General features: G+C 36.1%; 5 protein-coding genes and 1 non-coding gene across 6 annotated transcripts; 1 reads left to right on the top strand and 5 right to left on the bottom strand.

Moving 5' to 3' along the window:
- Positions 1 to 1515: 1515 nt before the first annotated feature.
- On the bottom strand, positions 1516 to 3758 carry Phb1 (prohibitin 1). Its single transcript, XM_072011267.1, has 4 exons — positions 3633 to 3758; positions 3129 to 3227; positions 2584 to 3005; positions 1516 to 2508 (listed from the first exon to the last, which is right to left on the bottom strand). Exons 2-4 carry the CDS (start codon positions 3223 to 3225, stop codon positions 2200 to 2202), a joined length of 828 nt encoding a protein of 275 aa, XP_071867368.1. The 5' UTR covers positions 3226 to 3227; positions 3633 to 3758; the 3' UTR covers positions 1516 to 2199.
- Positions 3759 to 4405: 647 nt separating this feature from the next.
- Positions 4406 to 4479, bottom strand: Trnan-guu (transfer RNA asparagine (anticodon GUU)). Its single transcript has one exon. It is a non-coding gene; the product is annotated as a tRNA-Asn (tRNA).
- A 287-nt stretch (positions 4480 to 4766) lies between these two features.
- On the bottom strand, positions 4767 to 10872 carry Vhdl (larval-specific very high density lipoprotein). The gene is made up of 16 exons (XM_072011269.1): positions 10755 to 10872; positions 10611 to 10649; positions 10181 to 10476; positions 9957 to 10097; positions 9714 to 9890; positions 9486 to 9628; positions 9016 to 9393; positions 8607 to 8935; positions 7883 to 8508; positions 6905 to 7797; positions 6703 to 6832; positions 6387 to 6623; positions 5964 to 6317; positions 5613 to 5895; positions 5243 to 5540; positions 4767 to 5116 (listed from the first exon to the last, which is right to left on the bottom strand). Exons 1-16 carry the CDS (start codon positions 10810 to 10812, stop codon positions 4927 to 4929), a joined length of 4572 nt encoding a protein of 1523 aa, XP_071867370.1. The 5' UTR covers positions 10813 to 10872; the 3' UTR covers positions 4767 to 4926.
- A 1687-nt stretch (positions 10873 to 12559) lies between these two features.
- On the bottom strand, positions 12560 to 13470 carry LOC139991723 (inosine triphosphate pyrophosphatase). Its single transcript, XM_072012027.1, has 2 exons — positions 13391 to 13470; positions 12560 to 13166 (listed from the first exon to the last, which is right to left on the bottom strand). The coding sequence occupies exon 2, from the start codon at positions 13163 to 13165 to the stop codon at positions 12593 to 12595; it is 573 nt and encodes a 190-aa protein (XP_071868128.1). The 5' UTR covers position 13166; positions 13391 to 13470; the 3' UTR covers positions 12560 to 12592.
- Positions 13471 to 13819: 349 nt separating this feature from the next.
- On the top strand, positions 13820 to 15413 carry Rpn8 (regulatory particle non-ATPase 8). The gene is made up of 4 exons (XM_072012026.1): positions 13820 to 14083; positions 14316 to 14408; positions 14482 to 14660; positions 14735 to 15413. The coding sequence occupies exons 1-4, from the start codon at positions 13909 to 13911 to the stop codon at positions 15248 to 15250; spliced, it is 963 nt and encodes a 320-aa protein (XP_071868127.1). The 5' UTR covers positions 13820 to 13908; the 3' UTR covers positions 15251 to 15413.
- Positions 15414 to 16219: 806 nt separating this feature from the next.
- On the bottom strand, positions 16220 to 22120 carry Atk (artichoke). Its single transcript, XM_072012020.1, has 9 exons — positions 20810 to 22120; positions 20037 to 20743; positions 19171 to 19495; positions 18811 to 19077; positions 18262 to 18415; positions 17970 to 18182; positions 17178 to 17904; positions 16791 to 17116; positions 16220 to 16716 (listed from the first exon to the last, which is right to left on the bottom strand). Exons 1-9 carry the CDS (start codon positions 21827 to 21829, stop codon positions 16220 to 16222), a joined length of 4236 nt encoding a protein of 1411 aa, XP_071868121.1. The 5' UTR covers positions 21830 to 22120.
- Between the last annotated feature and the right edge of the window lie 852 nt (positions 22121 to 22972).

Here is a 22972-nt window from a genome sequence, read left to right as displayed (position 1 = left end):
CAGTAACAGGTGCAGATGCAGAGGAAGCAATCGTTAGCTCGACAGCCCGCGGTGCATGTGCGCCTATTATGATTTCTTTCGTAATTAGTTTCCCTTCTCTCGTTCTCCATGTCTCTCGTTCGAGTATTCATATGCGCCTATTTATTTATTTCGTTGCACATATGCATTGCTCGGAAAACAAGTGCCATCCTTTATCGTTCGCATTTGGAATATCGATGACAATAACGATGGCCTTGATCTTGCATTGCAAGTTCCATCACAATTCCTTGTGACATAATGTTGCACGATACAGTTTAAAAATGCAAATTACTTCTTACGTCGTAATTGTGCACATAGACCGAAAACTTGGTCATTCCTCCCCGTTTCTGTTTATTTATGACTATGAAACAATTTACAGGTTCGTACCAGTACCATCGATAGGACAATTGTTTACGTTTACAATCATTATTATCGCTTCAATCGCGCGAGAATTTATCAAAAGTCCGGATAAATCTAAAAGTACGTTGAAATATATTTCATAATGGAAATGCCCCAGCTGAATTATCATATTGTATTTATTTATTGGAAAATACCTGACCAGTTTCTGGATCCATAAATGTTCATTGAAACAGGTTAACATTTAAGTTATAGGATGGATTCAAGACTCCAACGTACATATCCGAGAAAGCGTCTTGCCGAGGGATTTCACCGAGGGTTGGCTGTTTGCGCCTCTCGACAAATAAGGGGAAGTCGTTATCCTCTGGATGGGAGGAGTAATTAACTGCTTCTACCTCCTTTCTGTCCGCCCCACCTCTCAGTATCCTTCCTTTCCGGCTTCGGCTTCTACTCGAAGGAGCAGACTTAAGGAGACTCGCTTAGGCTTTCACGCGGTCGTGTCTTCATTATTCACGCTAATCTGCTTTTGCTTCGTACTCCTACCGCCACGATCTTGCCTTGTACCTTTTCAAGACTGAGACCTCTCGGTTAGTTTACAATTTATTGAAAATTATAAATACTAATCAAATTTACCATAATGCGTAAATCATTTTCATTCATTACGCCTACTTCGAAACTTTCTACAAATTATATCTGATTACAATAGAAAAAATATAACATGAAATAAAGGAAGAAATTATGCATTTCAATATTTACATTTACGAAACTGCTGTTTAATTTTACGAAGAAGAAATTGAAATTGTTAACGTGTATTTCCAATTTTCTTCGCAACCCGTGATAGAAACCCCACGGTGATCGCCAAATTGTGATGAATTGTTTTCTTTCTTAACTGGCAATGCCGACAAACGTTGGGCCAGAGGACCCCGACTGCGATAATCTTTCACCAATCTTCAGTCTTGATTGATCGTCATAATTCATTGGTGATCCGGACGAATAAATGACTGCGATGAAATTTCGAAGTCTTTTCCCTAGCTAGCATTTTTCGCGATAAAAAAGTACGATTTTAAAATATCGATACTTAAAATTCTTTAAAAATTAGACTTTTGAAAAAGTTGTACATTGAATAAAGTACGAATAAAGTGACTGTCTGAAAATATATACTCTGAAAAATAAAATTTAAATTGATATAAATCTTTTACAGAATATTTACTAATTTACAACTATGTATTCACAAATACACCATGTATTTGAGTATTACGCGATAGATGCGTGCAATTCTCCCATATCATAGCATACAGTTCACTAAAAATTATACATTTCCTGTAAAAATTCAGTTTTTATTACTTGACACTGAAATAAATACAACTCTATCATTGCTTACTAATTACTATGAATGCACAGTTTGAGGTACAGAGTCTATTATTGGTAAGCCAATAACCCTGAAATGAAATAATCTCAGGGATGTAAAAAAATTTAAATTCAAAAGCATTACACACATTTTAAATTTCATATTAGGAAATTGAAAACCCACAGGGAAAATGATCTCCTCTTCTGAAAAACAAACTGACCCATAGCTAATAATAACAGATGCTTTCAGTATGTCAAGTAACTATTACATAACTGAAAGGGAAACATGTATAGAATTACAAACTTAAGAATATAAACTAAAATTCTACAAAAATTACTTCATTTATGTCTAGGAACATGTATGCACATTAAAAGTTGTCTGTTACTAGTATTAATTACACCATTAATGCATCAAACTCATACATTATAATATAAATGCATAGCTTATGTATATAATTTTTATTTGAGTTCATATCTTTACTGTGGTAAGTTTAATAAAACATTTTGACCTGGTGGCAAATAAGCTACTTGACGAGATCTAGACAGATTATGGGCTATATCTTCTGCAGCTTCGATTCTTCTAAGTTCAACTAAACCATCGCCTGCTTCGCCAAGGGATTTTGCAATTAAACTGGCAGCTTGAGCATCACCCTCTGCGCTAATGATAGCAGCTTTCTTGTGTTGTTCCGCTTTTTCTACTAAGAAACGGGCCTTCTCTGCATCTTGCTGTGCTACTTGTTTCATTTCTACAGCCTGAGTAAATTCTTTTCCAAACGTTAAGTGTGTCTGAAATAAAGTAGGTTATGAGATTAAACAGAGTATACACATATTGGAAAACATAAATGATCATAACATACTTACAATAGAAATATCATCTAAAATTAATCCAAACTGAGAAGCTCTTTCTGTTAAATCTTCCCTAACTTTTTGAGAGACACTCTCCCTCTGCGTGATTAATTCTCCTGCATCAAATTGGGCAACTACTGCTTTTAAGACTTCATTGGTAATAGAGGGCAATACTCTTTCAGCATAATCTATACCAAGAACAGTATAGATTTTTGGCAAGGAGTCTGGTACAGGTCTGTAGAGAATACGAAGTGTGATGTTTACATTTTGTAGATCTTTACTTCCAGTAATTACAGGAATATTTCTTGGCATTGATCGAATGTCAAATATGATAGGTCTCTGAACCCAAGGAATAATGAAATGAGTTCCTTCCCCTACAACCTGTTTCTTTATTCCAGTAAATCTATCAAAAATAACAGCTCTGTGACCACCATCGACTGAAACAAACAATACACAAATATTATAAAACTTGTAACTTTGTAAAACTAAAAAAAGAATTGTAAAACTTATTGAAGTTATACTCGATAAACACATTATTGCATAATAAAAGGAAAACCAACCATTGTACAAGGCATTATTAACAACAAGCCCAGTCGCGGTCAAACCTAACCCGAACTGTCCTAAACGATTCCAAAACATAGCCATTTTTGATAACATATCTGAAACAAGAATAAGAATTCAATTGCAGAAAACAAATGGAATGTGTTCTGATGCAACACTAATCAGTATAGATACAGTTGTGGTTAAACAACTTTAACTACTTAACCTATAGCGTAACAAGATCAAAATACGAATTCGCTCTAACAACATAACCAGAGGCAATAATTTTCACGAAATTGTAAAGTTTAAACATATCAAAGAGTCGCAAACATGTAATGTGAATAAAATATTTAAAAGTATCGTACAAGATCAACCACATGCGGTCTTAATTGATTCTATGTATAAGTAATAATGTGTGCAACTAACAATAGACAATAGTGTTATATTAACAAATAACTGATGTTTTTGATATTGATATAATTAATTCTTATGTAATAAATGTTATCTTTCAAAAACGAACTTACATTTCTCGTCGCGTTGCGTATAGGTTGTCGGCGAAAGGAAGATGGAGTCCAACCATAATTTCAAATCGACAGTAGCGCCACTTACTGATAGGATTTCGGAGGTAATTTTAAAATATGTACTCTTATTAATGGTATATGAAACAGTCGTAATACATAATAATAGATAATCGCCTTATTTAAATAAATATATAGTGTATCAAATCATATGTTGTATCATTCAAATCTTATTTCCCATTTACTTTCTATTATATCGCAGTATACTGGAATAATTCATACATTTATAAAACTTAAAGCTAACATCTAAATCTTGTTCATTTATTGTAAAAATACGTAACAAATTATAGATATATTCAATATTTGTATTACTTCTGCATTGTGTTATAGTAAAAGCCGTACAATTCACATTAACACTATATGCCTACAAGCACAGACGAGGTACAGAAGTCATCTGTGCAATAAGATATGACATGTTCTACTACATTTCTACTTTTAACAGAAAACTTACTGCTAACGTTATTATTATTATTATATTATTATATGTTTTATTTCATTCCAAAACTTACGACACATGGCACGATCTTTATCTCGGAATCCCTCCAAAACCAGTGTTTCACTTTTGTGACCCATAACCTTGGTAACTAAATACTAGATAGTGTTGTTTCTACAGTATACTTGTGATACAGATGTATACATTTTTTTTGCCAGTGAACGCGTGCCGAAAAATATAAAAATCGTGTGTTATTTCTATTTTTGTAAAATTTGCAAAAATAAATCGCCCCCGGGTGGGCTCGAACCACCAACCTTTCGGTTAACAGCCGAACGCGCTAGCCGATTGCGCCACGGAGGCCACGTGACAACTACTTTCTTAATGCTGTTTTTTTCGCTGTTTCTAAACAACTGTAAATATAAAATATGAAAGAAATAAAACTTCAGTTTTTCAACTTCAAATTATAAAATTTTATAAAAAATTATTAAAAAAGTAATACTTCTTCAATATTTATAAAATGAATTTAGACATAATAATGAATTTTTTTTCTTTTACTAACATAATATATTTCATTGTAATTACATCGACGATAAAATTGAATGATTTGACGATTACCATTGTAAAGGTAAAGAATAACTAACCGATGATTACCCGAGATAAATCTTTATTCGTCTACTTCTTGTATCTACATGATCATTTTACATTAAGTTCTCTTGTCGGACAATGTATACCTACTGCTTTAGATAATTTCCGTTGAATACGTTTCATAAAATGGGAAATATGATTGAACGATTTCATTTGATCTCCTTAAAGGTGCGAGACACTGTATATCTGTGGAATTTTGACTTCGTGCGTGCTACCCATATGACCGCACATGCCAGTTACTTGACCTTGAAGTGAGGTGTCCATAAAAATTGTCACGCTATCTGGTAGATAGTAAATTTGGAACGGTAGTAATTTAGATTCAATCGTCACAATTTCATAACCTTTGGTCAACCTGTCCGAAAAAGCACGAATATTATAATTATACTCCAATATCATGTTATTCTGCAGAAATTATCCTGTGAGATTAAAATTTAAGTAAATGAGAATTTTGTAGAAAATTAATACTGAGGGAATTCACCTAATAACGTAGGAGTCAGAGTTCTTAGGTATCATAACACCTTTTTCTATATTTGTTTTGTCTATAACTTCATTATCTATGGTGACTGTCATGCCTCCATCGACAGGCATGATTTCCAATTCATGTTCACCTACATAAACCTTCAGAGCCAATACATTGATTTGCACTGATTTCACGAAGATACTGTACATTTGGTCTATATGATCACCAGACAGCAGTGTCCATTTGTCTCGTACGATGTACGGAATGATACCATTATTTAGAGTAACAAGAACTCGAGGACGAATTGTGCAGAACTCTATAAATAGTATAAAGATATTGATGACTATCGTATTAATGATTACTTGTTGTAAGTAGCAAAATAACTTACTGAGTCCGCCTTTAACGTAATTATATAACATTGAGAAAGAGAATTGTGCGTTATCCATCCATGGATTCCAAATTGGATCACCAAATGGTAAATGGACCAAATCGTAACTGTGCGTCGGTGTAGCGACGGCTGTGTTAAGGAGAGATGTCGAATATGGGAATTCTAAGACAATCTTCGCGTTTCCAGGCTCCACATGATTCCAAGTATATTTCATATGAGAGAAGTAAGCAGCACGTAAAATATCTTGTGCCATATTTACGATCGATGTCAAATATAGAGGTACCTGTAATATAAATAAAAGTCAAGTATATAAATAAATTACTACAATAGTACTAAATTGCAAATATTTACCTTCCTTAGCGTCATATTTACGGTGTACTTTCTCATGGTTGAATGACGCAACGCTTCTTCAATACATTCTCTAGTCTTAGGAACAGTTGACCCCTTGGAGTAAAACAAAGAATTCTGACTTTGTTTAGAGCACACACTATGCATACTGTCGTGGACGATATGATCTTTTTGGTCTTCCGACATTTCACCTTTCACGACTACTGTGACGTCCATGTCATCGCGTACACACTTATCATCTTTCGTTTGCCCCATGGTGATCGTCAGTTTTGAATTAATTTCCTTCTCTTCATTAACTTTCCACGCACCTACTTTCCAGCCAATCATCGGATAATCTTTTTGTGCCTCGATACATATCTAAAAGAAAACACATCAAATGTCTTTTTAACGAAAACGTTTCACGTATAAATCTTAAACCTTACGAACCTTCAGGTTTTTCTCTTCTGGCGCAGTACGAGTGATCATAACTTTCATACTGTTGTTGAAGTGTCCCTGAGAAAATATAATATTAACATTCATATCCCACTGTCTTACAGATTCATCAGTGGAGGCTGCTTTGACGTTCATATTTCCCCGAATATCGATTCTCTTGCTACTAATCAAAACCATTTTTTCATGATTGTGATCCAAATCTTGAAAACTAACTTTTCCGGTTAAGTCGATCTAAATAAACAGTAAAAAATTAGAATTAAGAGAAGGAAGATTCACGTATTGCATAAGTAAAGCCACTTTTTTAACTTACCATCGAAGTAGGATAAGCGATACTCGGTTCACTTTTATACACAACTACGCAACTTCCTTCTTGTTTCGCAATTATATTTTTCATTATGTTATGATGAACTGCCATAACAGGTTTCATCCATGAACAGCCACTACGCAAAGAAAATAAGTTTTGATGCTACTCCTTCTCCTTGTCCGCTGTCATCCCTTAACTTTATACTTACATGGTGTTTTTACATTTATCTGAGTACACTTCAAGCCAATGATTAACAGGCGAGACAGGAATAGTATCGTTGTCACAATGAAGTATCATCGAAAATCGAGTACCAGTGTCCTTCGAGTCAAAGTTGCTCTCGTAAGTTTTCAAGCTAGCACCAGTGGTGATAACTTCGTGATGACGGCAAGTTGAACACAATTTCTTCAACAGATCGTGCTGATCCCCTGTGAGGGTGACATAGTTCTTTCCGTGAAAAGATATTCCAACGACCGAGAATTCCGAAACAGGCAATCTTGCCAATGAAACTTTAAAACTCTTTGTGTCCTGATTGTAACCGATGGCCATATCACAAGGCAAAGTAACGTCTACAGACGACGTTTTACGAATAGAGTGCCAGGAATCAACGACAGGATTGTAAATCGACATCACGTATTCACCGTGCATCCATTGTTGATATTTGAGTTTTGATTTCAAGATTAAATGATTTTTATTCTCGGAATATTCAACGTTTCCTCTGAGAGAGCTCAAAGATGGTACTTTGGAAGCCAAAACGGCTGGTACACCAAGATCGGTGACCATGTGCATTTCGGAATGACTATGGTACAGCACAGTCTGCCAGTTAATAACATTTAGGTACTCGGTAATGAGCTTGTTCCATTCTTTCAATTTATCAAGAAGTTTCAACGAATTACTCTCGTCAGAGTGGAGTATGAAAACAACATTGTCGTTCATTGTTAGAATCACATTAATGTTTATATCTTTAATTGCCGGTATATCTTTCACTGCTCGATTCAATATGTTCTTCACATTGTCATTTTTAATTGCCTCTACGACTTTGTGGAACACATTATGATTGATATGCTTTAAGATCTTGCTCATGCCATCTATGTTCCAGTGAACCTAAAACGTAGAAACAAAGTTGAATGATACTAAAGAGAACTTAAATAATATTTTTCATATATACGATAATATCGAATAGACTCACTCCCAATGTGGTAACAGGTTTATGAGCAACAGTTTCGACGTGTTCCACTGAACCAACGTACGGTAAACCAGTTAAACTGTCGAGAACTAAGGAAGCCATCATGCTCTCACTGAATCCGTACTTTTCATCTACATAGTCAACGTGGATTTTGCTTGAAAGTGGTTGATTTATGTTCCTTATGCGAATAAACTTCAATATTTTCTTAGCCATTTCTCGAATTTTCATCAGGCAAGGGTCTACCGAGTTGGCAAGTCCTTTAACGGTATCCACATAATAATTATACAGATGTTCGTCCTTTTCGTAAACCATTAACCAGTATATGTTCATAACACGTCCTAGGCTAGGCTCTTGATTAACTTGATGCATCAGTACATTAAAAGCAGCGATTCTCACTGCCGAGGGAAGGCTGACGTCACTAAGGACTGGCCACAGTATGTCGTGAATATAATTTCTATGCACGTTTATGTTTTTCAGGGTCCAAATAGCTTGCACTCGAATGTTGTGTGGCTTTTCGGAAACAACTTCTTCGCCTTTGATGATAGGCTCCAGATGTTTCAAAACATGTTTCGATCGAACGTTCTTCATAGCCATCATGTATACCATCTTCATGTGAAACATCGGCTCATCTGTAACATTTGTTATCAATCATATTGAAGAATTCAAGATCTTAAGAACTAAGAAATTAATTTAAAAAAAGAAAGAAAAAGTGGTAGAAATTCCATACTTCTAACATGATCCATGAAATGCTTCAAGTATCTCTCCATAAGAGGATCGACAATTTCGGTCTGTTCTTTCTTGAAGGTCTTATGAATCAGTGTGGCAAAGCAGAATATTCCAGCTTCCCTTACGCTCGGAGAAACGAATTCGTCTAAGTTAAGGAGTTCTTCCATCTGCAAAAGCAGTTCCTTCGACGGAACTTTTACGTGCATCGGAAGATTGGCAAGCATCGTGACGGCAACCCAATTCGGTACACTCTTTGTACGGACTACATTTCGCGTGAAAAGGCACGCAGCAGGAGTTCCTACGTGTGGCACTATTGCGAGGAAAATATTTCTGAAAAGGCATGAAAAATTTGATGTGAAGATATATTACATAGTTATTTTTCAATCACCGATAAATATCGGTTTACTCACTTCACTGCTTCCACTTTAGCATCTTTGATATCATCAATTTCGCTAAACACTTTGTTCAAAGATGCAACGTTCATGTACTTCATAACGTGTAAAATTCTGTTGATCGTTTGGTCGTGTTTCCAATCTATTTGTTTCTTATCGACGTGAGTTTCCTTCAGGTAACTAGCAACCTCGCCTAACATTTTCTTCACTTTAACCACAAGGTCATCGAGTTTAACAACATGCCGGTGACCAGTTACGTCTATATCAGCTTCAGGAACGTATGGAGTTTTAGGTTCATCGTAGATGACCTTCTCGATAGGCGAAACAATTAAGTGTTTGGAGCCCATTAATTGAATGTCAGATACGGGAACGACCTTTTCGAGGAACAAAGTTTGGCTGCAAAAACAGATATCGTTCTTAAATAAAACTTCAGCGAAGTGTTTATACGTATCTGGAATTGTAATAATATGTTATCGCTCTCAAATTACTTGGTCAAAAGATAATGAGCTTCTGATGCAGCCAGCCATGGGAAGTAGTTAATCACTGCATGTCCAATCAATTTTTTAATAAGGATTTCATTATCGTGATTATCTATTACGAAAACGCGTCTGCTGGAAGTGCTCATGTCGTTCTATGTAACAATATAGAAACGGAAATTATGAAATTAAAATTTTTGTATAGAAAAAATGATAGAAGAGATCGACTGTTCTTAATACCCTTTCATGTATTTGACATTCGTGGCATTCAACATGATTAAACTCGTGGTATTTGAAGTGAGAACAGTTCATGGATTCGTAGAACTTTGTAACTACGAACTCTTTGCCAGATGTTGCTTGCATTTCGTCCATTGGCTGTACGTTATATGCCACTTCGCAATTGCCATGAATGGTAACCTAGTGGTAACAACCAAAGAGAACATTAACCAAAATCCAAGGATGTTCCCATCAGTCGTTACCTACCTCCTGAGATATAAAACTATGCGCTTTTATCGGGCTTTGAACATGCATCTGATCCAAGTCCAATTGAAGCATAGAGACGATACCCTTCTTCACGTTCTTCGACCATCCTGGCTCATCTTCTGCGAATTTCACGCCTTCAAGCTATGATAATACAAATAAGTTTCATTTCCCTCGTTATTGGAATGCTTGTCGCTAAATTACTTCTTTATCTTCTCGTAACTTACTTGTCCATTTTCCTCATAGATAACGAGGAAAGGATTCAACAGCGCCTTAGCGGCTTCGATCGGTAACATATGGCTTACAGACTCGTAATGTTTCATCGGCCCATTATATAACCCATGTTTCATATCACTCAAAGTAACGTAAAAGGTATTCTTTGAGTTTGGATTGGTGATATCGTGGTGCACCTGAAGGAGGCATTCGATATTAAAGTCGGATGCGAATGGAGCCGGGTCGATGATTCCAGCTTTCACGTCAGCATGGTATTTGTAAGTCACAATTTTTCCATGGGGGAAAGGTGCTGCAATAATATTTGATAAGATTATACTTATAACTGTGTCTTGAAATTGTCATGCGATTCGTAATTTCAAGTCCAAAACTTCTCTGCATGAAGAGTTCGGCCGACTCGGTTCACTTTATTTCCATTTAACGTACCTTGAACGGCAAACGCCGTAGCTAAGATCGCCAATAATACTGCAAAATAAGAAATTTGTGTAATATTTCAAGTTATTGATAACGTTCGAAGATATATGAGAACAAAACATGTAAACCCCTCTTTGCTCTTTCCTTATTACTTACCGATTAGGGTATCCATTATAGTATGACCCATGCAACAAGACTGGTATTGCCGCTGCATCGCTTTCTCCTTTTATAAGGCGAAAAATCTGTAAATCCCGGTAGAATAAGAAAATGCGAATACAATGATAACCCCTCCCGAAAGGGTGTTATGAACTGGCTGTGCCGGTGTAATCAATGCACAAGATAACCCGTTCGGACATCGTCACCAGTTACTTTTGCTACGTGAATAATTTTTAAAAATATCACCTAAATTAGCTAGGACCTGGTCCGTAGTTTTTACGTTAATCGAGCATTTCATAGAAATTTGTCTTCTTAATCTCCTTCTATCCTTTCACGAAACAAATATATATAAACAATATCAAATAAAACTTTATCAGCTATTTTGTCGAAAAGTATTGCAGATATGAATTGAAAACTTGTTCTTAATTAAATGGAACTGAAAGATTAATTAATATTTTTGGGATAGTATCAGGAAATAAACGAGTCCCTTTATTCTCTCTTCTTCTTTTTCCCTAGTATCGAAATAAAATTTAAGTGAGAAATTCTTTTCATTTTACATAATTAGAGAATTGCGGTGAAAAATATTTTTCTCAAAAAAAGAAACATTGACAAAGCATCAAGAATAAATGTATTTTGGATTAAGAGGTATTTTATTAAATTTTCTATGGTAGAGTTCCAAACATTTATTAAGTCATTGAACAGTTGATAAAATTAATGCAACAAGCGACGCGCAGGCGGCACGCATTCTTACATACGCTCTGAAATTTTTTTATTCCTTGAAGTTTCTCTTGGAAGAGGCATTCTCTGTTATGATTCTTTAATTGTACAAAATAAAAAAGAATGTTATTACATCGATAACAACTATTCCATTGAAAGAAAAAATAAGGGGAGCAGCCTTTGTTCTAGCAGCCTTAAAAAATCTGTGATATATTAGATAATTAGTTTCCCTGACCCATTTAATTAAAAGAAAAGAATTGCTTTTATATTCGTAGAAAACTTTGATTAATCGTTGGCTATTTATTTATAACTTCACAATATAATCACTAATAAACAATATAATTTGATGTGCTAATTTTAATACAATGATAGACAATTTCCTTGATAGAAAATTTTCCTTGAGATTGTTTTTGTTCTTTTAAGTCACAGTATTGTAAATATTTTCGATTAATGAACATAATTGGCTTTATCAATAACGTTCAGAAGAGCAACAAATAAAATCCGATTGCGTGTTTACCGTCGTGCGTGACAATCAATAACAATATAAAAGTATATAAAGATTACATTATTCCATATATAGCAATAACGAAAAAAAAGAAGTAATGTTACTGCGAAATAAATACGTCCACCTTTTTGTATGTATTATATATTCACAAAATTTTTTAAATTCAAAAATTTAAATTTTCATTGATCAAGAAACATGGTATAATGTTAAAAAATATTGCATCATTTTACAACATATCGATAAATGTATGGTCAATATTTACGTTACGTGAAATATCGTTTGCTAAAATCAATTTTTAAATTCTTTTCCTACTTTTTATTGTTCGTACAAAAAATTCTTCGGTAACAACTTATGACGAAGTCCATCGGCTATCGCCACCCCAGTCAAAATGTATTTTAAACGCTAAATCTGCCTTGATAAAACAAGGATAATTTACTACGTAAATTAACATTGGATTAAAATGACGAATGCATACTTTTATGAAATATATTTATAAATATATATATATATAACATATTTCTCAATGCTAGTAGCTTACAAATACATATTTTTAATACTTATAGAAATCATAAACCTAAATGAATATTGTACTTTCAAAAGCAATAATGTTTTTTATTTAATGTTGAACATTTTTCAGAAGATAATGTTTTAGTTTCTCTAGCGCTTTGCTACGGTGTGAAATTTGATTCTTCACATCTGTCGGTAATTCTGCATAGGTTTTATCACTGCCCAAAGGCTGGAAACATGCATCCCAACCAAAATCTCGTGATCCTCGAGGACTCACGATGGTTCCTTGGGTTGAACCGTGAAACATTAAAACCGGATCTTCCGGTCCTCCGTCGCAATAGGCAAAAGTGCAAATCGCTTCCGCAGTTTTGTCTTCCCAACCATGGAGCATTTGGTACAGTCCTTCTGGTCCTAATTTATCTACGAACCATTTGATATAAGGTCCAGGTAATCCTTTCATTGCATTGAAGCATAAACATGTGTCTTCAATAATAGTAGGACCTTTCACTATATCTGCTGCTGTCCGACATTTGTGACAGCAAATGTCTTCCATCGCTCCTTGATATTCCGGAAGGTCGAGCTTCCTGGATTGAATTTCTCGTGGAAAATCGTTTCCCAGAATAGCCACAAATTCCTCCAGTTTCTTTGCATTTCCGGTTATGAACACTATTGGTTTCGACATTCTGTAAAAGAATATGAAATCTAAAATTTCCCGCCTATTCTGATTTCTACAGTTGGTAAACATGCCGACAAAAATATAGATTATTAAAGCAAAAACGTAAGACGCATTGGTCTTCTTTCTCGAATAAATAAGATTAAATTATTATTAAAGGATATACATATATATGCAGATGCATATTACATGACTCAAGATTATGTTTATCACATTTAGGTAATTACTACGTACTTGATAAGAACTACCTTGCAATACTTCAGAAGCGAACAAAACACATGCGGAAGAGTGTTTTCGCAACAGTGCTGCTAACTATAATTTCTTATTCTACTTACAATAAATACAAAAGCATTTTTATAATTATTTAGAAAATAAATTTCATGAAAATTTCATTCGCTTTGTCTTACCTCGTGGGGGATATAAATTGGAAAAAGTTGTATAAAAGTTACAATACAAAATTTTTAAATTAACTTTAAGCTGGTTTTAAATTAAGATGTAATTGGTTGTTGTAATATAACTATTATTAATTATTATTTAATATATTATTATTTTTTGCTTGTTGGAGATACTTAGGATATAGTATCTTATAGAGATATAGTTGGTACATTTTCCTGAAAGTGGCGCTTATATTGTCAGATATTGTTTACTTTCACGTACTTAGAAGGGTCTTTTGTGAATGGTCAGTGAATGACTTGGTTGTTGTTTCTGCTGTGGCTACGTTCATTGGTTAAAGTCAAAGGAATTGCTCAAAAATGCCGAGTCAAGAGGTTGTAACTACAAAAGTAGTCGTGCACCCTTTAGTTTTATTAAGTGTGGTGGATCATTTCAATCGTATGGGAAAAATTGGCAATCAGAAGAGAGTTGTTGGTGTTCTTTTGGGATGTTGGAGGGCTAAAGGCGTTCTAGACGTGTCAAACAGTTTTGCAGGTTAGGTTGATGCTACTAACATTCACTACTTGCTTTTGAGAGTTTTACCAACTTTTTTAATAAGATGGCAAATTTTTTACTAATTTATCGTTCTTTTAATACCTTCACAGATAAAATGAAGTTAATTTTATCATAAAAATTTCTAATTTTAATAGCCTATATAGACATGCACACATTTCAAATTTTAGTTAAAGGAATTAAGAATATCAAATATTATTATCTTTGTTTACAGTTCCTTTTGATGAAGATGATAAGGACAAAAGTGTGTGGTTTCTTGATCATGATTATCTTGAAAACATGTATGGAATGTTCAAAAAGGTCAACGGTATGTATCTATTGGAAACAAGCACATGAGCCGATAAACAATCAGAATTTTATATTTCATTAATTCATTTTAGCCCGTGAAAAGGTAGTAGGATGGTATCATACTGGGCCCAAATTACATCAAAATGATGTTGCGATTAACGAATTGATCAGAAGATATTGCCCTAATTCTGTTTTGGTCATTATAGACGCTAAACCCAAAGATCTTGGTCTTCCAACAGAGGCGTATCAAGCTGTTGAAGAAGTTCACGATGTATGTTTAATAACACAATTGCTATGTAAATTTTAATTTATATTGTAATTAATATAACTGTAAATTGATTACAGGATGGTTCCCCAACATCTAAGACCTTTGAACACATTCCTAGTGAAATAGGTGCAGAAGAAGCAGAAGAAGTAGGTGTAGAACATTTACTAAGAGATATTAAGGACACCACAGTTGGTACCCTTAGTCAAAGAATTACAAATCAACTACTAGGTTTAAAAGGTCTTCACGAACAAATTAGAGAAATTAGAGATTATTTGCTACAAGTTGGTAATGGAAAATTACCTATTAATCATCAGATTGTTTACCAACTACAAGATATTTTTAATTTACTGCCCGATATGACACAAAGTAGCTTTGTTGATTCATTATACGTGAAAACAAATGATCAAATGTTGGTTGTGTATCTTGCTGCTCTCGTTAGATCCATAGTGGCTTTACACAATTTGATCAATAATAAACTAACCAATCGCGATGCTGAGAAAAAAGAAACAGATAAGAAAGAAGCGAAAAAGGATGAGAAGAAAGAAGAAGAAAAAAAGGACGAAAAAGATAAAGCAAAAAATAAAAGTCAGTGAATGAAGTGAAACTAAGACTAATTTGTGTGATTGAGACTGTTAACATTGCAGAAGTTCACAAACGTTACAGAGTTTGTTTATACATGTACAAATGTATTTTGTGCTTACAAACGATTGGTATTTCAAATTAACACCAAAATAAATCGAATGTTCGAATGTTAAAGTGGTCTATCATAGTATGATATATACATTAAATAAAAGATACGATAGTAGAATTGCAGTTACACATTTCCATCATTTATAGTAAATACGAATTGTAGCAAATATGTTGTACAATTAATAAGAATTCTGTATGAAACAATGTTTACAAGACATAATGCAATGAATGTTTTCACTGATAATTCTTTTCTTTTGTACTAGAAATGAGCAACTGCTTCGAACTATTTATAACTTTTATATAATGTATCAATATCGGTAAAAAGATTTCATAATTTTTTCATAAACCAATACCATTCAATTGTCGTTCACGGCACGTTTGAATGTATCAACGTTTTCTATATCATCTGAAGGTAGCAGATAAGATTCTTATAACATACGATTCGTAGATATTATAAACATATTTTTTAGAGAAGTTAAGCTTTCTTAACTATCATACTGCGTTATTAATAAAAAATCAATCATTCGGATTTATAATTTTATTTGTGTTTCATTACTACACAAAAACTCTGTGAACGCCATCACGATATGCACAATAAATCAATTGTGCATTTCTTTATATTATAAAATTTCATATCTGACCATAGGCATGAAGCATAAAATTGTGAACTTTGAAACAATCTTTTATGGACATGCTATCTGTTTTTCATAATTAAAACACTTTAACATTGTCCCGTAACACTTGGATTCTTTTCATCTTGTTTTCACCGTTCAGGTCGACCGATATTTTACACGTAATTAAGAGCACTTCAAATATTAATTATTTAATAAATTAATTGTGCTGGAGATATCTATATTTAATCTTCCATGTTTTTATATGAAAATGTACAAAATAAGAGAGAGATATATTTGACCCAATAAAGTCGATCGAGTCACACTTGTCTTTTCACCTCCACTGTATACTACACCAACGAAAGGTTCTAAATTAGTGTCGTTATAATGTTGAAAGTACCAATTAAAGGAATTGTCTTCAAGAATGTCAGCATTTTCATTGGAAGATCCATCTATGCCAAACAATTTCTCCTCGGTATTCTCCAAATTTCGTTGAACAGCTTCTGCCACGGATTTTTGTTTCTCTGGTTCACCAGAGAGGCCAATACGCGGTGATGGAACTTTCGTTATGGTTGGCCTGCCTAGTGGACGCAGATTTGGAACCAACGAAGGTACCTGACCTCCTGGAATCAGGAACGCTGAAAGAGCCGATGCCTCTGTCTCTCGAGAAACTTGAGACGTGGAAGAAAAATTCTTCCGATTTTCCAAAAGGATTGAACGGGAACTTGATCGTTCTGTTACGATAGTACTCGAGTCATCTGTAATTAATATTAAAGAAATATTTGCTTGAAATTACGTATAAAAAAAATTACGATACAAGTTATAATTTTACCATTCGGCTCGTTTGGAACGTTTGTTACAGGACTGGACGTTTTTTGAAATTCGTTTACTTCAGTATCCCAGTAGGAATCTTTTTCTCCTTTTAATATCTCTGTTGATATTTCCTTTGTCGTTTCCAAGACAGCTCTCGGAGTAGTCCAGACAATTCTACTCGCGACTTCTATTTGTGGCTTTTCTTCGTTTTTACTTGCTTTTTTAATCATCTCTAGAGTTTCTCCACTATAAATTTCAGTAGACGTAGAAGTTTCATTTGTTTCTTGCAATGACTCGTCTGCCGCAGAGCTCAAATCAGACGTCTTCGTTGAATTTGTAACAGCACTGAAAAAATGAACAATAAGATATGTATAACAATTCTCGTCTTATTTAACAACTTATTTACCTGATTTTTTTCGTGTCAGTTACTTGCCAACGAGAATCTTGTTCATTAGTTGACACCGTGGACAATTCTTCCCTTTCTTTGGACCCCGCTTTAGGCTTGCTCGGTCTTGAGTAAGCCCTTTCGACTTTCACGACCGTTCCATTTCCACTTTTCCATCGTTTTCGCTCTTCTTGAGTAACGTTTGAGTTTTCAACCCTTGAAGTTTCATTTTTAACCTGTTTTTCATAAGTTAACCTGGGATCAACGATAGGTACAAATCCACCTTGTCCACGTGGTAACGGTACGAAACCACCTCTGTGGATTTCCGGTTCTGTAGGTGGGAACATCCTGTAACGACCTCTTCCAGGTCTTCCCGAAGAATTCTTTCTTTCGAACTTTTTCCTCGAATTACCCCAAAGATTGAAATTGAGACTAGGCAAAGGAACCCCGAAAAAGGTAAAACCAGAGCTGCTAGGAGAGGGAGGCATCGAGGTACCCTTTTTTATGGGAATCGTATTGTTCATCGAAGGTTGAATCATCTCCGTTGTCTGAGTGACTTTCACAGCTTCTGGTGCTATTGTAGTCAGAAACTGAGTCGACGTGAAAGTTACATTTGTCGTATTACTTTTGCTATCTTGGTAATCCGGATAGTCGTAGAAGTAATCAGTATCCTGAGTATTGGGAGGATTTTGTGTCGACGAGTCTTTTAGATTCATACGAAGTGGTACCATCTCCGTTGCTCCAAATACTGATAAAGTATTTATTAAGCATCTGATTGATAAACGAAAGTGATAATTTGCGAATATTACTCACTAGAAGAGGAGACAGGATACGGTGCAACGTCGATCATTTCTGCCTCGCAGCCGGGGTGGATCGGATCAATCTGTCTTTCGCGTTGACAATCCTGACGTGATAATCTAATTTCCTTAAATAAAGATCCGTCCGCGCATCTTGGACCTTCGGAGGAAGCTTGCTGCAGCCATCCCCTTAACCATAACATTCCACAGGAACACGACAGTGGATTTCCTTTAATACGAGTAAAATTATTTTTACGAAACACTAGTATAGAATACCAAGTAGTAGAGAAAAGAACAAATTTGATTACCATCGATATCTAAGACAGCAATATTTGATCGCAATCTTTTGAACGCTGCTTCCGAAACGGAAGCCATTCGATTGCTTCTTAAGCTGAGAACTCGAAGTCTCGGCATTTCATCGAAAGGCGAACCTTGGATGGTACAAATACGATTGTTGTCCATCTGCAATTAACATGGACAACATATGTAAAACGATTCGCTATCTTCTTAAATAACGATACAGCTACATTTGTAGAATAATTACTCTACTAGCATAACGAGTGGCCTCGCACCACGGTTCGTGGCGAAGTTTCACTCTCGACGAGAAAGTATTCCCCGTTATTACTAAAGACTATCCCCACCACAAACATATTTTTTCGTACTAGGTTTGCGTTTAATACAATCATTACGAAAATCGACTTTTATCACAATCATTCCATTCATTTTCACTCTCGAATACTTCATTCGAAAGAAAGAAGTCATTTCGTTCACGAGTCATTAATTCATTTTAATTAGCACATTTATTAGCAAATGATCTACGAAGCAATTATTTTCATCCACAATTTTGTTTTACTTACTTTCAGCTCGACCAACCACTCCATCGATGCTAAACTGTTGCTCGATACTCTAGACAATCGATTATTGCTCAAATCTAAAACTTCCAGGGAACGCAAGCTCTCTAAACCAACGTAGTCCAACGAAGGTAAATGATTGTTGCTTAGATTAAGGAAGAGAAGGTGAGGCACGTTAATGAATGCGTTACTTGCAATTTCCTGGATCCGATTTTCCTGAAGTTCCGCGCTTTGCAGCAGTGGCAACTCGGTGAAAGCTCCGCTTGGAATTATCTACGTACGTATGTCCAGATAATTATAGCGACAGCAACCAATCGTTATAGTTTCTCGATTATAATCAAAGGAATAACAAATATTTTCTGCTACCTGTAATCGATTTTTCCCAAGTCGTATCGCCTGTAACTCGGGCAGAGCTCTGATAGCGTTTCGTTCGATAATTCTCAGATCGTTATTTTCCAGATCGATTAACGTTAACCGTGGCAAACCATCGAAGGCGCCTTCACGCAACTCGCGGATACGATTCCTGACAAGTTTGAGCTCGAGCAAGGCCGATAGACTGCTCAATGTTTCCGGCGACAGGATGTTCAGCTTGTTGAAGCTCAAGTCGAGTACCTGAAGAGCTGTTAAGCCGTGTAACGATCCGGGTAACTCGGTCAAAGTATTGTGCGACGCGTATAGTTCACGAAGGTCTCTGCAATTAACGTCGTTTCCTCCCTTTGATATGGAGTCATTAACAGGAACAGTCGTTTCCGACTTTGACAAATCGGTCTGCCTAGACGTATCTTGGCAGGCTTAAGATCAGTTTGCAATAAAATGTTGAAATGAAAAATAGTAATTTTGATTAAAAAAAAAAAAAAGGTTTAGCGTTCAGAAAGTAATACGTCAATAAGTTAAATGACTAAATTTCTTTAAAAAAATTACTGTTTAAGGAATCGATCCTTTCGTTCGCATTTAAGTGATTAGAGCTCACTTGTTAAAGCAACAGAAACTGGTAGAAAATAAACGACACGCCAGGATGGTGCCATCTCGCAAATAGAAGGGGACATTCAACACGGGCATGAAGAACTTTCTAGGTACCAATTTGCTAGTGACGCAACCATATAACTACGAGTGAAACTGCTTTTCTACTCGCGTGTTAACGTGCAAAAAATGGCGCATCTTTACGTAGTTTTGTACGCATTATGGTACGAGTGTACTATATGATTATACATAAGAATATTTCATTTTGTTACCTGGTACTTGAAAAAGTTGCATGAGGTATTTGCGCAAGGTTGTTCCTGCTGAGATCCAATCTCTGTAATCGAATATTTTCCTGGAAGATATCTGGCCTTAGAACTTCCAAACGACTGCCCCGTAAGTTTAAATCCATCAGCGATCTCAATGGTCTAAAACTTCGTCCATGTAGAGTGACTAATCGATTATATTTTAAGTCTAATTGCTCCAATCTCGACAACCCTTCGAATGCACCATCTTCTAAGATTCGAAGAGAATTGTAGCCGAAATTTAACTTTCTCAAATTCGGCAGGTCGGTCAAAGTTCCCGGTGGTATTCTTTCGATCCCGTTTGCGCTGAGATCCAAGGACCTGAGAACTGGCAGATCGAGGTCTTGAGAAGACACGGCTGGTAAAACGATGATCCGATTCATAGGCATGTGAAGGTGTTCTATGTTTCTCGGTAAACCCGGAACTATCTCGAGCATTCGATTCCAACCGACGTCCAGTTCGTAAAGATTAGCTAAATGATGAAACGTGAGGGGATGAAGAACCGAGAGCGCGTTTCCAGAAATGTTTATGTGCTCTAAAGCCGGTGTACCCATGAACGAGTCAGGCTCTATAAGGCCTACAGCGTTTCCGCTCATATCCAAACGTCTCAAACTTGGCAAATTTGCTAATAAACGAGGCTCTATATGACGAAAGTAGTTTTCTGAAAGATCTAGACCCTGAAATTGTAATAGAGCACGATTAAGCCTAAGAACATAGAGAATGTTTCATCGTCGGCCACTTACTTTCAATGATGGCAAGTTCCAGAACGGCGCTTCCAATAAGTTTGACAAAGAATTATTTTTCAATCTAAGTTCCCTAAGAGCGGGCATCGCGGTGAAGGTTTCTCTCTGCAGAAAGGCCACTCTATTGTGATCAAGATGAAGTCTTTCCAGTGTGAGATGCCCCCTCAGTGCTCCAAATGGTATCTCCTCGATTTGATTGTGACTAACATCGAGAAACTTCAATCTAGGCAAAGCCTCCATTATCGATCTCAGTTCAGTCACGTGACTTAGATCGTTGTTGATCATCCACATCTCCTCCAAGATGTTTCCAGGCCTGCGCGGGAAGAACTCGGGATGTATGCGATGTATTAGATTGTGATTGAGATCTACGGTCTTCAATGCTGGCATTCTTTGAAATGCTCCAGCGAACACCTCGGTAATATAATTCCTTGATAAGTACAAGCGAGAGAGAACAGATAAGTCTGTGAAGGCTCCCTCGCCAAGACGATTTATGCGATTTCTGTCCAGTCGTATCACCGAAAGCGAAGGTAGATCCATACAGGCACGGCCGATCATGCCAGCGTCCACGATCGAGTTTCCAACCAACGAGACCTCTTTCAATTCTGGTAAATCTATCAATGCTCGAGGATGAACCCAATGAACTCCACAGTCCGTGATGTTTATCAACTCGAGACGCGATAGGCTGCGAAACAGGCCAGCTTCTAAACGTATCAGACGTGGACTACCAAAAACGTGGAACTGTTCCAAATTGGTCAAGTCTCGAAAATTTCTTGGAGCCAATTCTAATAAAGCCGGAGAGTTGATCTGGAGATATCTGAGCTTTGGCAGTCCAGAGAATTTAGGCAGCTTTTTCATCGCTTTACTCTGCAAGGTTACTGCCTCGAGACCCTGCAGATTTTCCAAGCTGTCTACTGGCAAGGAACGCAAGTCTGGTTCCACGACAAATAGTTCTAAGAGAGAGTCGTGAAGTCCCTCTAGCCACCCTGACGACACTCTTTCAAGGCGATTATTTCGGAGCATTAAACGAAGAACACGTAGAGTAGCGAAAACTTTGCCTGGTAGACTAGGCAGATTGTTGTTCTCCAGGATCAATTCGTCTACCGGTCGATCTAAATAATGACTCACTGCCTTTAGACCCTCGAGAACTTTTGGAAGTTCACTATGGCTGCACCTATTGACATATAAGGAATAAATTTCATCCGACTGGATTTTCCCCGTATTTGAAGTACGACACTTGCCATATTTGAATCTCCATGTCACGAGTAGAACATCTGCAAGGTAGAATCCTCTCCTGAGTAGGACATCCGTACTCTGAACCTAACTGAGCACTGACACTGATACAGAACAGTGTCAGGAACCAGCCAGTTATAAAGAGGTTTCCACCCCACGGTAGTTTAACCATAGCGCATTTGGATCTTGGTCTACGACCTTAAATACCAGTCCCACATCTTCTGGAAAAATGATTTAATCTCTAACGCGCAACCAACAATTTTTCCTTCTTTTTAAAATTATAGAAGCGTAACACGCGTTCGTTTCTTTGTAAAACTGGTTGTGATCATCGAGTGATAAACCGCCCTCGGATGTCACGGTATTTTCTATGCGTAAACCAAAGGACGCACGATAGATATATGTGTACACGTACTGTCTACACGTCACGGTCGTAGACGACAAAATTAATGCTTCGTACCGTAAGCAAAGCTAAAGACCGCTAGGACAATCTTTCCCCGCAATAATTACCATCGCCATAAAATTACACGACATAGCTATATTATATCTCTCGCGACCAAATTAAAATGTTTGTATTAATTGCAACGAACAGCATAGTGTTCCAAAATGCGAAGCATATGTCACGAACGATGCTTAAATATACTTCGACGTCTTATCGTGTCGTCGAACGACTTAAAGAATGGAGCATTGAAGCAAAGCACTGACTTAAGGGAATCGATACGGAAGAGGAAAGTCTTTTTACTCTATCTGATAGAATGAAAACAAAGGTGTTCTTCGAGGATAGTGTCACGGGTGACCACGTGTGTTTCATAATGCGCCTTCCGTAAGTAGGAACAATCGAACGACCTGGAAAAGCAGTCAGACATAAAGAATGTCGATATCACGATGATCATTAATAAAGAAAGGTTTAATTAAAGATCCATGTGTCGGTTAAAA

Source organism: Bombus fervidus, chromosome 10, assembly GCF_041682495.2.
Source record: "Bombus fervidus isolate BK054 chromosome 10, iyBomFerv1, whole genome shotgun sequence".
NCBI lineage: Eukaryota > Metazoa > Arthropoda > Insecta > Hymenoptera > Apidae > Bombus > Bombus fervidus.
The sequence above is the reverse complement of the archived record's forward strand: the minus strand, read 5'-3'. Positions and strand labels throughout refer to the sequence as shown.